This window comes from Perognathus longimembris, chromosome 24, assembly GCF_023159225.1.
Source record: "Perognathus longimembris pacificus isolate PPM17 chromosome 24, ASM2315922v1, whole genome shotgun sequence".
NCBI classification, from domain to species: domain Eukaryota; kingdom Metazoa; phylum Chordata; class Mammalia; order Rodentia; family Heteromyidae; genus Perognathus; species Perognathus longimembris.
The window spans coordinates 22,022,626-22,040,111 of NC_063184.1; the positions used below are offsets into that span (position 1 = coordinate 22,022,626).

General features: G+C 40.1%; 1 protein-coding gene across 3 annotated transcripts in view; it reads right to left on the reverse strand.

Annotated features, from left to right (window-relative positions):
• Positions 1 to 17,486, reverse strand: part of Grid2 (glutamate ionotropic receptor delta type subunit 2) — a 1,008,435-nt gene that overhangs the window by 31,775 nt on the left and 959,174 nt on the right. For all 3 annotated transcript variants that reach the window (XM_048333648.1, XM_048333649.1, XM_048333647.1), the window contains one exon: positions 1,509 to 1,749. In XM_048333648.1, the coding sequence (XP_048189605.1) occupies positions 1,509 to 1,749 (241 nt within the window). The remainder of the gene's footprint in view (positions 1 to 1,508; positions 1,750 to 17,486) is intronic.

The window sequence follows — 17,486 nt, forward strand, 5'->3', positions numbered from 1 at the left end:
CAAGAAAAAAATTAAAAAGAAGAGAAAACAGTCTGCTTGAAAGAACACACTAACATGCAAAAGTGCACAGGAAATAAGTGATTTTTGTTTGGGCTGTAGAATAGATACCCCAGGATCAGTCAACTAAGTTGTATTCCCAGGAAGTTTATAACTTTCTTTGAAACTATCCATCAAGTCAAATAATGGAACAAATTCAAGTTGCTTTTCACTTCCAGGCTGGGAGCATTACTGAATGCCATTTCCTTATTATTTTTTTTTCACCCCTCGCAGGATACCAGTGGCACATGCCTGAAATCCTCGCTGCTCAAGAGACTGAGATCTGAGGATCACAGTTCAAACCCAGCCAGCCAGGGCAGGAAAAACTGTGAGGCTCTTATCCCCAATTAAAGGTAAGAAACAAAAACAACTGGAAATGGAGCTGTGGCTCAAGGGATACAGCACTAGCCTTGAACAAAAAAAGTTCCAGGTATAGCATCCAGGTCCTGAGTTCAAGTGCCAGGACTGGCACACAATATTTTATACAATACAAATAAGAAAAATGAATCTTTTACGTGTTTATTTTCCTAATTTATGAAGCTCTTAATTTATGATGAAATAAGACATACGTTATTTTACAAGCCATAGCATGTATAATTTTTCAAGTATCTTTTCAGAGATGGGGGGAAAAAAACCACACGAATGTGGTCCTAGAGTTAAGCTCACTGAAGAGTAAGGAAGAAAAATGGAATTCTTCATCACTCCGCTGAGATTATGAAAGGGCCAAACCCTTGATCTTCTCTCTGCAGACCTGGGGATGCAGAGAGGACGTGGGGGCTAGTGATGAGGAGATAATTTGATTGTTTTTATCATCATATTTGCATTGTTTTAGGCCGAGTCTGCAAGTGCAACCACAAATTGAAAAAAAAAAAAGTTTAGGCATGTTTGTACATGGATCAAGAAAATCCCAACCTTTAAAACCCAACTGATAGCCAAGCCTGTAATCCTAGCTACGCAGGAGGATGCGATCTGAGGCTCGTGGTTCCAAGCCAGCTTGGGTAGGAAAGTCCGTGAGACTCTTATCTCCAATTATCCCTGAGAAAACCGGAAGTGGCGCTGTGGCTCTAGAGTACTAGCCTTGAGCAGAAAAAAAGCTCGGGGAAGGTGCTCGGGCCCTGAGTTCAAGCCCCACGACCCACCCCAAAGACAAACAAACAAAGAGACAAAAACCCAACTGAAAAATCTATCTGGAGAGGCTGGGGGATTTCAAAGCCTGTTCGAGGATATGGACTGGGGAACTGCCAGCCTTTCAAATACTCTAGGCTGCTTTCTGCTCCCCGAATAGGATCTAAAATGGAAAATTGATACTGGCTATATCAATTATTTTGCATAAGTTCATTTTTGATCCTCCAAGAAAGCAGAAGCACTGAGGCCCCAGCACTCATCGCCCCCCCCTCCCCATCCGTGTGGCCGCCCTCCCCACACCACGGCCCGCCAGGCGGCTGCAGGGCCAGCCGGGACTCATCAAGTACCTCTTTGGATGGGACACGGGAGCCTTTCCTCTTGTTCCACCATGTCTCCAGCATGGCTATGAAGCAGGAGAGCACGATGCCAGCGGCTAGGATGCAGAAAACCCCAGCGAAACTCTTGATGTCCAGGGCGCCTCCTTTCTGCTTGGTGTCCACTGAGGAGTACAGGTCACACTGGCCATTCTTAGGCCACCATTTGTGCTTCAAAATATCCATGTCACCGTTCTGCTGAAGCTCCAGGATCCTAGGGGGGAAGAAGACAAGCGTGTGTGACTGGCCTGTAGTAACCACTTCTGAACGCTGGGTGGCGACCAAGCGCACAGCAGGTTGGGGACCAAACAAGAACGCTAAAACCACAATGGCTTTGCTCTTAGGCATAGTCCTCTCCTACATTCACTTTCCCCTCTCATCAGCCTTCCTCCCTGCCTCTCCTTCCCCTCTTCTTGCTTTGATTTCATTTTTTTTTAAATTTAATTTTATTGTCAAGGTGTTATACAGAGGGGTTATAGTTACATACATAAGGTAGTAAGTGCCTTTCTCGTCGTCAACCTTTTTACCGCCTCCCTCATTTTTCTCTCACTTTCCCTCCTCCCCAAATCACCTCCCCACCCCAAGTTGTACAGTTAGCTTACAACACATCGTCTTGTAAGTATCACTGTTGCATTGGTTCACCTTTTACCCTTTGTCTCACCATTTTAATGATCCCCTTCCCTGGTTCAGATAAATGTATACACAATACCCAGGGTATCAAAATCAAATTCAGTGACAACAGGGGCTAAACCATAGGGAAGAAAAAATGCAAGAGAGAAGAAATAACTTCACATAATACATTAAAAATAACAACAACAATGAAAAAAACCCCACTGGTTTCCATACCTTGGAGTTCATTTTACTTAGCATCACCTTGTATGATCACATGTACCTAGTCATTGAGCTATTCTGATGCTCTGCTAGGACTTCATTCTTTCATTGGAAACACCAACCCCATTCCTGCCCCATCTGTAGCAGTGTGCATTCACAATTGCATTTGCGAGACGCTCTTTGTACGCGCGCTCGGGTGCAAAGAGAAAGAGCCTTGGGATAGTAACGCGGTTAGGAAGAACGCTTTGTGGCTTACAGCAGAATGCATGAGTCAAATCGTCCAGCATATGTCGCACACCCCAGAAATTCAATTAAAAAGATTTCTATTATTTAACACAATATGGGAGAATGCCTCGGGACAGGTGTGAGGTTGATAAAATACATCATTTCTGGTTTCTCACACCACAGATTGAGTTTTCCTCTCTATGCCTAAGGGGGCAGTCATCTTACCTTGGAGTGGCAGAACAGTTGACCACAGGCATTCAGAAGTAGTGAGTTTCGAATAAGAAACATCCTCCTTCTTTTTCTTCATCACCCCCTGACCCCCCAGGACAAGAGTGCCCGCAGACTGTGGCCTTTGTAAATTTTGATTCTCATAGAGGAACGATTCAGAATTCCCTGGAATGATTGCAAATCCTTCCTCACTTCTGGGTCCCTGGGCCCCCTCTTGCAAGTCAAGGCTACCCTGCCTAGAGTGGGCACACTGTCAGTGGTTTCTAGAATTTTCTGGCCCAAGAGCCCAGGGATCTTCCAGAGTCCTATTCTTCAAGATGTCCTGTTGGCCCCAGGTCTTCTGGCTGCATGGACACGCCATGTGTGCAAGGTGGGGTGTGGAGAAGAGACAGAACAGAGCAGGCATGCGCCATCTCAGGAGCACCCCACTTTGACAGGGGCCATCTCCGTGCAGGACAGGGCTGGAAGAGAGGAACTGGAGACGATCTCCTGTGCCCTTGGACACACAGCCACTTGATTGGACACTTGAACTTGGACCTGCTATGAGCCGTGAAGATGTTCTTGTCAAGATGAAAGGCCTGATCATACTGAACCATTTTTAGCTTCATTGGTAAGTTTTACATAATGAGCCCCATTTGCTGGTCTTTTTTCACCATTTAAAATTGTCTGTGACTCTTTCCAGTATGTACATCTACCACCCCCCACCACCTTACCCATCATAAAAGTATTGACACAGCATACTCAACATTTGGTTTTTGCTAAATGGACCCTATCTTTTTATTCATATCACCATGCTATTTTCTCATTTATTTCCTCTATATTTGTCTATCTATTCAATTAATATTAAAAAATCTTATACCAGGCATTTCCTTGGGTACAAAATTTAACTCTAATCTGTGGCTACATAGTCAGAATGACATGGGCAACCTTGTGAGACTTTTCAATGCCATCCCTCCTTCCCTCCCTCCCTTCTTTCCTTTCTTCTTTCCTTCCTTCCTTCCTTCCTTTCTCCCTCCCTTCCTTCCTTCCTTCCTTCCTTCCTTCCTTCCTTCCTTCCTTCCTTCCTTCCTTCCTTCCTTCCTTCCTCCCTCCCTCCCTCCCTTCTTTCCTTTCTTCTTTCCTTCCTTCCTTCCTTCCTTCCTTCCTTCCTTCCTTCCTTCCTTCCTTCCTTCCTTCCTCCCTCCCTCCCTCTCTCCCTCTCTCCCTCCCTCCCTCCTTCCCTTTCCTCTCTCCTTCCCCTTCCCTCTTTCTCTCCCATCATTTCTTCCTCTCTTCCTAGCGTTTCCCCTTCCCTCCTTCCCTTCTTTCCTCCCTCCCTCTTTCCCTCCCTCCCTCTCCTCCTACCTTTTCTCCTCCCTCCCTTCCTCTTTTCTTTTCTTCCTTTCTTCAGGAACTTCTTCCTTCCCATCTTTCTTCATAGTGGCATCTCAGATTCCCCACGTTTCATTCCCACACTCTATGTCCTTATTCTAATCCTGGAGGATATTTTCACTCTCAAATTTATTGACGTATACATATTCTATCTCATGCATTTCCATTCTAACAGAAGTTAAAGACAACAATTCAAAAGTCTTTCTAGATCTGCAGAGTTTTAAAGTTAAGCCAGCTGGGTGACAGGCGGAGTTCATCCGAGGGAACGAAGGCACGCTCCTCAAGCAGGCTCGGGACAGTGCACTGAAGTGAATCACAGTGCTCTGAGTTAAGATTTGTGCCACAAATCCTGCTACAAAAGCTAAAGCTCCTGGAAATTCCATCAGAATGCTCTTACCACATCCTGTATTTTTATATAATAAGAGGCAGGACTAATTAAAGGTGACGTACAGAGGGGTTACAGAAAATGAGTCCATTTCTTTTTGAATAGTGTCATCTCTTCACTCTCTTTCTCCCACCTGCCTCTGCCCCACAAGTTGTATAGTTCATTTTTTTCTTTTTTCTTTTTTTTTGCCAGTCCTGGGCCTTGGACTCGGCCTGAGCACTGTCCCTGGCTTTTTTTTGCCCAAGGCTAGCACTCTGCCACTTGAGCCATAGTGCCACTTCTGGTTTTTTCTATATATGTGGTGCTGGGGAATTGAACCCAGGACTTCATGGCCACTAGGCCATACTCCCAGCCCCCTGTATAAGTTCATTTTTAACACCGTGTTTAGTGAGTACCACTGCTGCATTTGTTCACCCTTTGTCTCACCATTTCTGTGCTCTCCCTTACCCTTCCATAGGGTGAATTCTTACAGTAACTTCAGAGACATGTTTTCTTTGCAAATTTGCACAGGAATCTTTTGAATGAAGCTCAAAATGACACCTAAAGATGCAGCATTTAATTACAAACAACACAGTCAATGGAAGAATCAAATAAGCTGTAGAATGTTACATGAGGGCAAAGGAAACTTCTGGCTCTATGGAATATTTTTTGCTATACATACAACTTCCACCAGATGACAGTATTTGCTCATAGCAAAAAAAAGAAAGTTACTGCAGTTAACAGTTACCTTGCTGGCTTGAAATACAGGATAGACTTCTTAGTGTGATGAGGACTCATAGCACAAGAAAAAAACTGTTAGATTGTACTGAATTACTAGATAGTACTTTTTACTCACTGCTTGGCATGTTCCAAAGCCAGCATTATGGCAGTTAGCATGTGTGAATCACGCAGCTTCTTTGGAATTGTTATAGTATGTTCTTCTTACTGCAGAGTTATAGACCCATATAATGGATTTCCTGACAAGAACATTACATTTCCTTCTTTTTCAAAAGTACTAAGACATATGCGATCTCACTGGACAGAAAAAAAAATCCAGAGTCTATGAAACCTAGTTGCAATTTGAAAATGGTTAACAGATAAGCCCTGTATGCCTGGGGTTCTTTATTGATATAAATGAACAAATTTCAGCAGAAGGAAAGAGGGGAACCAAGAGCTTTCATCTTCAAATGAGAACAGCCAACAGGTGTATGTGGTCAGATCATTGCTCCCTTTATGAGTGAATCCTATACCAATCACCCTTCCCTTACCATCTGGAATTGCTACTCTAGGAACTGATTTCAAATTAATTGGTCACAACATCCAGTTGCGGAATGATGGGTACAGCTGCCTGTGGGTTCCTTTTGAGTTTTGTTTGAGTTGTGGCCCTTAGATACTAATTCTTGTTGAGCCACCTGTAAAATACAAAGTTCCTGGCTATTTGAGAAAATTAATAACCTGCCCTTTTCACTTTTTATGCTAGGAAAGAGCTTAGGGAAAACCAAAGAGTTTGCTTTTGAAATATAAATTCAGGAATTCTGTTGTTTAGGTCATATTTGCAGGAACCACTGAGAGTTTTGTAATGAAACGTTCCATCTCCTAGAAGTCTAAATTAGTTGAAACAAAAACACTACAGACATTTATGTCTTCCCTCTTTTCTCTCTCCTCCCATTTTATAGATGGATTAACACATGACAATTCATAATTTTTCCTACTCACATCATTTCAAGTTGGATGTTGGTGGCTCACGCCTGTAATGCTAGCAATTCAGGGGGATGAGATGTGGGTATCAAGGTTTGAAGCCAGCCCACACAGTAAAGTCTGTGAGACTCTTAATCTTAATCACTACAAAAGCCAGAACTGGAGCTGCGGCTCAAGTGGTAGAGTGCTAGCCTTGAGCACAAAAGATTAGGGACAGCACCCAGGCCCTTAGCTCCCTAGGACCAAGACAAGAAACAAAATAAAACCAAATATCAGTCAAACAAACAAAATCCCACACAATCTCACTACTGCAGAAGTTAAAAACAAACAAACAATAGTTTTCTGACAGGAAATAGTTGACTTGGGTTAGAACTCAGTCTTCTTCCAGTATATTTCTTTCCATTACTCCCTCCCCCCCACCTTCGAGCATTGATACACAATGGTTTAGAGAGCAGCGATCTCTTTTACCTTTAGAGATTTGATAGTACCTGGGTAAAACTTGCCATCAATATGTTTCCTCCAAGCCAAAGAGCATAATTGTGGTGTGATTGCAAATTTATTCATACTATAATTTAGGTGTGCAAAGAAAATGTAGCTTTTCTTGATAGCTTAATTGGTCTTCCTGTGAAGGACTCTGTCCACTGAGCAGTAGGAACAAAGCTAAATTTAGCTCCCTAGGATTTAAAATTTAATCTCATCTAATAATTTAACATGTCTGTAGTTTTAAGTTCAGTCTACTTGGGAGAGGAGTACTCAGTCCTTCTACTTTCTGCTCCTTTCTCTTGCTTTTTGTTCTTTTTTCCAGGTGGCAGCTAGATATCTGGTGGACAGCCTTTTACCCTGCATGTTGCCATTTTGGGAGAGTGGGACCTGCTGATCTCTTGCTTGTCCTTGGGTTTGCTTGGTGAGCTCTCCTTTGACATGGGACAGTTTAGTCAGTAATTGCCACTCGTGTCAGCAGAATGTGGATTCTGTGAGGTTGTCCAATGGGAGTCCCTTCTAATCCTCCGCCATTTTCTACATTCATCACCTGACTATTCTGTAGCCCTCTAACTCTGTTACAATGTCACCTTCTGGCTCCTTTTGGGCAGTCTCCATGCAGGTCCATTCACTCCCAAAACAGTATTCATACTATGAGGAAGAATGGAAATTCAACCTTTGCTTTTTCCTGATCCTGCGGCTCAGGCTTATCAATCACTTGAGATCTTCCCTGTTGTTGTGGAACCTGCTGTTTCCCAAGGACTCCCCTAGAGATCTTGAAAGGAAGAGAACCATTGCGGCCTCCCCTCAAGTCCCCTCTCCTGTGATTTTCAATCGAATGCTCTTCTTCAGGCCCATCTCTGTCCTCTACTCTCTGTCAGAAATCACTGGCTAGAAGAAGCAAGGCTTTCTTCTCTCCTGAGAAGCTCTTTAAGCTTCTTGGCCTGTCATAGTGAAAGATAACTCTAGCTACATGATAATGGAACTCTGTGATGAGACCTTTCCTTATCTCTTGAGTTTGGAAATATTGAGGCAAGTTGGAACTCGGGAGGAACTAAGATAAATGACATCCTTGTAGTATCTCAACATGTCTGAACTGTACCTATTTATGAGTGTTATATAATTAAGAAGATATTTAGGAGGGAGTCTAACTATGCAGAAATATTTAATGTCAGTGATCACTGAGAAAGAAATTTTGAATATCTAAAAGAAAAGATTTTTTTTGGTTGGCATGCTGAACAGATTTATTTTGGCTGAGAATATAACTGTTGTGGTCCTTGCAAAATCTGTGGCCTTTTCTTTTCTAGCAGTGGAAACAATCTTTTAATAACTTTGGAAAATTCGAGCATATTATTAAATTCATTTGCTTAGTATTTAAAAAGACTTTTGTTTTAGGACATGGAGAAGAGTTAGTGACACGCAGATCACTTTAAGAAAATTAACAGCTCAACATGTTTTCATTCACTTATTCATTCTAGTCTTAGAAAATGTAGGTAAATTTGAATAGAGATGTAAGTATGTACCAAAAGTTGAGATTTAAGCAATGAAGTATGGTGGCTTTTATTTATACCCTATTGATGTATCTGACACGAACTTAGGATCAGAGTTGTAAAAACACTTTTTATAAAAATCCTGAGAATCATGTATCCATCATATCTCCTAAGCCAAATCTCTTGGTGGTCAATTAGTGCCATTAAATGTGATGCATACTTACTGACAACATGTGATAACTCATAAAACAAAACCAAATAGAAATTACGTCTATTGTTTACATTGGGTTTTATCTAATTGATTTTTTTTTTTAGATTGGACTTTTAGCTAGCTTTTCCAGCTAGTCAAATACCAGTTAAGTCCAGCCCAGAAATATTGTCCTATGTTCATGGACGTACATTTCATGGTATTTTCAAATTAGTTCATAAATATCTGTTAGACCAAGCACCAACATTTTTTAAAACTTAAGGGTTAATTTAATTGTAGGTCACACGGTCTCCATTGCAGTGTCTCACAGTCTGTTTTAGATCCAGAGGCTGTGACTCTTATTTCTTGCTCTTTTGACCATGTATTAATATGGTACTAATTACTATGTAGTAACATCTATTGTTGCATGTACACTTTTAGTTGAGTACTGAGCAATCAAGTGCTGCTTTTGTATTTGACTTCACTGAGAAAGAAATTTTTGTATCTCTGGTATATGAATGAGGGCAATATAATCCTTCTTTTGCCAATTCATCCTGCACTATAGATCTTATACTTATCCTGAAGGGCCTAATTTTCAAGAGTGGCTTCCTTGACTTAGTGTTGTCTTGTGGTTTGCATTTGCCAACTCATTTTTGAACAGTGGTAGTTCACCTTGAAATCAAGGGGATATGAGTTGACATTATAGTAAATGGAAATTCCTGGGAAGGAATTCTAATGTGTTACAAAAGGGTTAGTCAACTGACTGGGACAAAAAAAAAAAAAAGATGGTATCTCTTTCAATCAGAAGATACAAAAAATGTTTGAAAATTGGGCTTGACCAGAAGTACTACAAATTAGTGAGAAGTTTTTCAGATTGGAGAAGCATGACTGTACATGCTGACTTATTGAGCTTGGGAAAGTAGAGGTCATTCACTGCTACAGGGCTCCCCATGGCAGGACTGCACTCCCAGGGCTGGGTGCAGTTTGAACTCCAGGTATTGTTATAGAGTAGAGGGATGGATAGGAAAAGCTTTCCTATGTTGCTTCAAAACGGGCATCTTACTTTTAAATTGAAAAAACAAATGATGATTTGATGAATTCTTGATTTGGTCAGACCTGGCTTTCCTACTCTGAAATTAGTGTTGATATCCTTATGGATAAAAATTCATGTCTTCCTGAGAGATTCCTTTTTCTCTGTGTGGAAAATAAATTGCAAACACTATCCAGAGTATCAGTTGTCTGCAGGAATAGGCATAAAAATGCGCGTGCAATGCTGTAAAATGTATCTAGTACACATTATTTGATTTCCCTCTTAAAATAACCTGGTGAAGGAAGAATTGTATTAATAGACTGAGTCTACTAGCTGCATGTTTCTCCTTCCATTTTATTTCTGTAAGATACTAGAACCATGCTGATGTCGCTAAGGTCTCTTTTTACAGGGAAGGAGTTTGAGGCTCAGTGGAGAAGAGAGTTTTCTATTGTGGTGAGGCTGTATGTGATTTAGTTCTATCTCAAGAAAGTTGTCTGTGCTTTATTTGAATACACCATCAAGGTCTTCATTATGCTTAAAGAAAACCTGTAGAGATGGAAGCTGCCTCTTGATTTCCTGCTCCTTTATTAACTAAGAGTGTGACTATTCAAGTCCCCGGGATAACACACGTTCCACTGTATCCATTTACAAACATTACACTCTTTGTAACACATCCTGACATTCCCCAGAGAGGCCCATGAATATGGCATGAGTTCATTAATCTCCTTACGATTAGAGTAACTGTCAGATGAATTCATTATCATGAGCCACTTAGGGGACTTTGTAAACACTAGGAAGACAAGGAAGTGTGTCCAAACAAGGAAGTGGAGTTTTGAAATCTTGTTCTCAACCCAATCTCAGTCAATGTATTGTAAACTTTTTAATCTCCCCTAGTTATTCCAACATCTTTAGTGTGTAAATAACCTTCATAAGAGGCCTGCTGCTTACCAAAAATAAAAGCATTTGATTGTCCTGAATGCTACATTATTTAGTCTCCAACAACTTACAACAATTTTTATGTTCAAATATTGATGAAAATTTTGTTGTTTGAGAACCATCATAAAACATAGATACTGGATCTGGTTGAAGATCAGCCTTAAAAGTGGAAATATATGGTACCTATTCAAATTGATCTCTCCAGATCAAAGCCATGTCCTTCAACCATTAGCCTTGTGCTGCCTAAGGGGGCAAAAATCAGCCTTGTTCAGAGAAACAATTGCTTGAAAAATCAAATTAGCAATATGATGGGATCTCAAGACTTGGTGACTAGTGAACTTTAATTATTATATATTTTATGTGTTTATGCTGGCAGTAAAAGTCAAGTACTCATTATAGAAATGGCAGACATGATCTTTCATAAAATGAGTGCTGGGTGGCAAATGAATAGATAATCAGGATAATGAAAGCAAGCCAGAAAGATGCTAGAGAGTTGAGAAGACACAGACAATGGCTCCCACTGAGATAGAGGGCATAATTGCAATTGGAAAGAGAACACTTTTGGTGATCTTTTAAAATGTCAGCCACATCCTTAAGCTCAGTGTGATATTTGGGTTATAGGGTAAAGGGGAAAATTCCTTTCATTCTCTAGGGAGGAAGTGGCAGTGATTGTTTCTGCTTAGAGTCACTGCAGGCTATATGAAATCCTCTTATGCACGCCTTTCAAATGCATGCTCAGGAAAGAGTGTCATAAAGTCAAACTTACTTTGCGTGGCATATTGTATATACTTTATGAATATTTTTCCTAGCTTTGAGTCTGGGATGCTAACCATAAAATAAGTGACTGCTTGAAGTCTGTGCTGTAGACAAAATGAATAAAGACTGTGATATGTATCTTTGGCACAGTGTAAGGAGACAAAAGATGATGAGCAGAATACGTTTTGAAAGAACAAACATTGTCCTGACCATGCCCATAAATACTGAACTTTTTAAGAATTTGAATACCAGTGTAAATTTATGGAGGGAATTCATCATTCTGAGAACTTCCTTAGGAGGTAGTTTAATCACCAGTATTCTCATATAATGGAAATAATATCTACAAAACTTTGGTATTGATATATACTTAAAATATTCTCCAGAAAACTTTGTATTAAGATTGGTGGATAATTTTAGTGAGTGTAATTAAAACTCTGAGCCAGGAGTTAGATCATTAATAATAGTACAACTTCAAGAAAACAGTTTTACTATGTTTTATTCATAGTTTCATAGTCAGAAGGCCTAAGGGATTAAAAAGAACTATACATTAACTTTTAGCAAATATTTACCATTAGTCCAAGTGACATTTCCTAGGGTCACTGAACCACACACTAGTTTATGAATAGCTATTGCCATAGTCTTTTCACTTTACTTATTTCTTGCATTTTCAACTAGGCTGTAAACCCAGGAGGACAATCTTAAATTGCACATTCTGTTCTATTCCCCTTGTCATAAGCACAATGACTCAACTTTTGTATTCACTCTGTATCTATTTCTCAACATAATTTGCCATGAGCATTGAAAAAACTGGTATTTAATATAGTGGTACTATAGTCTGCATAGTTGTATTCTGCTAAAATCAATACATTGATTTCTTAATTCCCACTGTGATGGTTTAAGGGGAGATGAAGCCTTTGGGAGGTACTTAAGGTTAAATGATAGCAGCAGAGTGCAACCTGCTGCAAGGATTAGCTTTCACTTCAGAAGACACAGTAGAGAGTTGGTTCTCTCTTGTCTATTGTTGTGTAAATGCAGGACAATGGGATCCCTCATGGAAAAGCCTTGCAACAAATCCTACATTGCTGCTACCTCAGGGATGGACTTCCTGTCCTCCAGAACCACGAGAATTAGATTTCAGTTGCTTAACCAGCTAGTTTGAGGTATTTTGTAGCAGCCTGGGTAGACTGTGCTCCATGGGTTGTGAAACTCTGCTGTAGCAGTGGTGTCATGCTTTTAGAGTTGTATCTGTCACTTTCTTTCCAGAATTTCCTTTCTGACTTCCTTCCTTCATTTTCTCAATCATGTCTAAGGGTAAGACTGATCTTAGACTCTTTAGAGTTTATGATCTTCTCCCAGTTAGTATTTGAGGTAGGTTTTGGCAACTAGGATGCACAAAAGGGTAATGCCTGTTTCTTTCAGAATATCTGTTTATAATCAGCAACACCTTTTTGTGGTTATAGTCTTGTTCTTATGATGGAGTTTACACATGAAAACAAGTAAGCCTTCATATACACCTTTCCAGTGACTTAACTCCTTTGATCTTATTTTGATATTAAGGATATTATAGTCTCATGTAAAAACATTCGTGAACAAAAATTAACTAAGTAAGAATAGGTGAGAGATATTTAGATGAGTGAAGGAAGCTAATTGTTTCCAAGTACTTCACATGTTATAACTTGATTTGACACAGCACATGAGATACTTCAAGGGGACGGATTATAAACCATTTTTTTTAACAGAAGAACTGCAGAAATATTATTTTGAATGCTAACAGTTGGCTGCCCTTTAGTTAGTAAGAGCCAATCTTATTCAAGATGATAGCATTTTAATAAATAGCATTTCATTTTAGGTTAACACTAAACATTTATTTCTTGGCCATATGGTAGTAATGATTCCTTTGTGGGAATAAGAATCCCTAAATTAAGGACATAAATTGCAAATAGAATAGCTGGATTCCTTAAGTAGTTTCTGGAATAAGCGTGATTAGTAAGCAAGAAGTGTTAGCTGTCCCCCACCCCCACCTTTTAAAAATTATTATTTATTTTTATTTTTGTATTTTTCAATCCTGAGGCTTGAATGTAGGGTCTAGGCACTGTCTTTGAGCTGCTTTGCTCAAGGCTAATGTTCTACTAATTGAGCCACAACTCACTTCCAGGTTTTTTGGTAGTTAACTAGAGATAAGAGTCTCATGGACTTTCCTGCCTGGGTTGGCTTCACACCATGATCCTCAATATCAGCTTCATGAATAGCTAAGATTACAGGTGTGAGACACCGGCGCCTGGCAGCTGTCTCTTTTTATGAGGCAGCGAATGGAGGTACTCTGACATAATGATTATTTATAAAAAAAATTACATAAGGTAGTATAAAATAGCAGCGAGATTCATCTAATTCCATGCAGAAAGAATAATTGATGTGTTACTGTTCTGCTTCACAATTTAGTTTTCCCACGCATAGAAGATATGCTGGGAATTAGTCTATTCCATCTTCTTAATGAGACTTATCTATTACCTCAGCTAATGCATCTGTTTGCTTCAACCAGCAGGATGAACTGCTTACAGGAGTGAGGTTTACAGCAGTTATTAGAAAGAAAGTATACTAATAGCTATAGAGGAATCGTGTGTGTGTGTGTGTGTGTGTGTGTGTGTGTGTGTAGGTGTGGTTGGGTAAAGTGAAAGGATGTAGAGATACTGCTGATCTCAAAGGAATGTTGATTCTCATCATTCCTGGCTGGATCTTGAGGACAGCTGATATTTTCAACAGTTATTCATAAGAAGTACATTCACGACACTGTTTATTTATTTGATGATATTACAGGAGGTTGTATAATTCAGAGGATAGGCTTGATGATAAGTGAGCATCATTCTGCCTGGATAACAACTGTCGGAGGCATTAGGTGGCTGACCTTTTTAATCCAAACAGGCTTGCTATAATATCACATAGGAGAGTGTATAAACTGTAAGATTTTAGAAATTCCACTATTTCTCTCCCCTAAACCAGACCTAAGCAGTTCCTCAAATCTGTTCCAAACTGTGGTGAATTAGAAATAAAAGCAACCTACCTAAGCAGGAATCTGAAATATTTAAGAAGAGCCTGGATATCTAACTGTGGAAGTGGAATTTTAGACAGTCAGTTATGTTTATCAGCAAGTACGTTGCTCAGAATACTGATAAATTGTTAGGAGCTTTATTTTATTTATTTTTTTAACCTTATCTTTGGCAGTAAATGATACTGGATGTCATGCTCTCTCTGTTTCTAGAAAGGGAAAAAAAAGGATAGTACCTTCTTATAAGAGTAGCATTAAGGTAAACTGTGCTGTGTAGATCAGTTCAGATACTGGCACAGCAGGACAGGTAATGTGGGAATCAGATGGATGTAGTGATCACTGCCTTGCTGGCTTACTCTAAGAGGCTGCATTTTGAAGTGATTTTCTTACTGTTGTAATGTAAAAATGGGACTTGTACTCAGATCCAGTACTCCCTGCCACTCATGACCTGCAACACGAACCAGAGGAAATGAAAATAGAATGGATTCTACTTTCCTTGTTACTAAGCACTACATTATATCCCAAGGAATCTCCATGATGCTCCATGGAGCTTGGGAGATCCTGGAGAGCTTTCATGTGTAAGAGTTGATCTAGGATGCATGGCAAGATAAGCCAGAGCTGGTATAAACATCTCAGGTTGTGAATGCATGAGAGGAGACCAAATGTGGATGCTTAGTGGTAGTGATTCTAGCCTGGGAACACAGGACAGAATTTTTAGATTTCTGAACATTTTTTTCCCACCATTTAGGTTCTATTTTCTCTCGGCTCTCATCAAAGGCATCCATATGAGATGTGTAACAAGGGGATTACTAATCTACTAATCGAATAGAAAAGTCCATTAAGTTCCTGCATGCCTCTGAGAATCAATGTCACTTGCCAGCTCTTTTCTACCTCCAACCCACCTGATAAGACCTCAGTCTTATCACTTTCGCTTCTGATAAATTACCAAGATAGGACTCAGGTACAAAATTGATGTTACACGGCTGTTTGTTGACATATTTAGGGAATACAAACAATAATGGATGATGTAGATTATTTGCTAGCAAGCTTGCTAATGGATGGAGGCATATGTTTATATGAGTGATTGGTAGCTAAAGGGAAGACAAAGGAGGACAATGAGAGACCAATAATGGGTTAGGAGAATTTGAAGGATGGGAAATAATGGAAAGAATTTATTATTATTATTATTTTGCAAGGCTGAGGATCAGAGACCCAAAGCCTCATATATGCCACGTATGCTATGCAAGCTACCTCAAGAAATAATTAAATGACGGAGTTTTGAGGAAGGAGCATGGGTATTAAGAGTTAGACAAACGGGAATTCTGCTCTTACTTGAGAGTACATACTGACAAAGTAGCATAGCCCTACTCTGTCTCCATTTTCCTCATCTATGGAAGGGAATAACATACCATCTTAAATTGTACTGCGCATGCATAGTACTCAGCCAGAGCGCTACAGTATTCACTATAAAGACAAATAGCATATATTCATTCTGGCAGAGTTGGGTCTATTTTTCTTTTTAACACTGGGTCACACTATGCAGCCCAGAGAAGTCTGGAACTTGTGATCCTGTTTTTTCAGCTTTCTGAGTGCTGGGATTACAGTCATCTGCCATCATGCTTGTTTTTCATGTTTTAAGTTTTTCTTCTCAGGACTGAATTCTGATAAACTTGCAGTGGTGCCTAGGGTCAGATGCCAATTCTGATAATAGTCTAGGCAAGAAAATAAACAGAACACTGGAGTGTGCGAGGGATGGGACTATGTGTTAGACCTTAGTCTTCAGTATTAGGAGGTGGGATCTTAGAAGTGTAATTAAATTTAGATGTGGTCATAATGGTACTCTCAAAATGGTACAGTTGTTGGGGAGCAGCCAAGGGATCTCTCTCCTTTCTTTCCCTTCTTTCTTCTTTCTCTTTCTTCTAGTTTCCTTTTTCTCTTTCCACCCTGAGGATATTTTAACAAGAAGTGTGTCATTTGTGAGCAATAAGAAAGCTCTTACCAGGAATGTGACCAGAACTTTTGGCCTTGGCCTTCTTAGAAATTGAATTTCTGCTGTTTAAACCTCTAGCACTTTGTTACAGCCTATGAAGCACTATGAAGGTAGCAGAGAAATGAGGCGGTGGTAAAAAAGGCCTGGGGACCCAGAGCCATGAGAACAAGAGTTCCTGCTAGGGCTCGAGCCTGTGGTCATAGTGGAACAGCCTCAATCTTCTTGTCATCTTTTAGTGTGCTCTTTGCTACCGTTTTATTAACCTCCCACTGACCTGGGTTTAGTGTGAGGGATAGAGCTGATTTTGGGGGTGAGGAGGCTGCCATTTTGATACCACCAGCTCATTCCCTGGATTTTTGGTCAAGTGGAGACTGAGGATGTCACCGAAGGCCTTGTCACTGTACAGTAGCGTTCACAGCTGCCCAGGACGCAAACAGTGAATCAGTGTCCTTCTCACCATGGCTGCAATCAATAAGGCCACAGGAGCATTTTCCCCAAGAACCAATAGCTGGCCTGACTCTGTGGGAGGCCCATTAGAACAGTGAGAATTTGATGTGGAAAAATGAGAGAACAAGACAGTTTACTCACTGATAAGAACAAAAATATAATAATGAAAAAGAATCCAGCATACATTTAATTATAGTGTCTCATTCTCTAGTCTAAGGGAATTTATATATTCAGCTGCCAGCGACAGATCAAGCAAGCAACACAAGAGGTTTATTGGCTATTATTTATGAGTATCTGAGTCCTTGACTTTTCAGGAGATCAAATTTGAAATTTTATACTGGGCAGAAGAAATAAGATTGTCAACTGATATTTAGAATTCATAGCACTTGATGATAGTGCTGTCAGTAGTTGGAAAATTTACATTGATCAGCATTGCCAGGCATTTTTATTTATTTGAACTTTGGTAGATTTAAGAAGAATCGCCCCTGCATAAGCCTACACTGAACATGGGAATTCCAGGCAGAGCTATTGCTGTAAAATAAATCACAGCTAATTCACCTCTACATACACCTGTAATACATTCCCTAACTCTTCAAATTTCTCCACACGTCTGAACCTCACTGCTGTTACCTGGCATTGTGAGAGAGGACGGTGCTACCTATACGCTAGTCCAGGAAATGATCAAAATCCAAAGTTCCAAGTACAGTAGCTTCTGATCAGTCACTCAATTGTAAGAGTAAGCTGCAAGTCCAGAGTACTGATCTAGCAGACTGGGTGTATTAAATATGTTTTCGTCCTAGGATAGTTTCACCTGCCAATGTGTATCTTGGAATGTAGCAACACTGAGCACTGGGAAGCATCTGTCATTTGTTGGA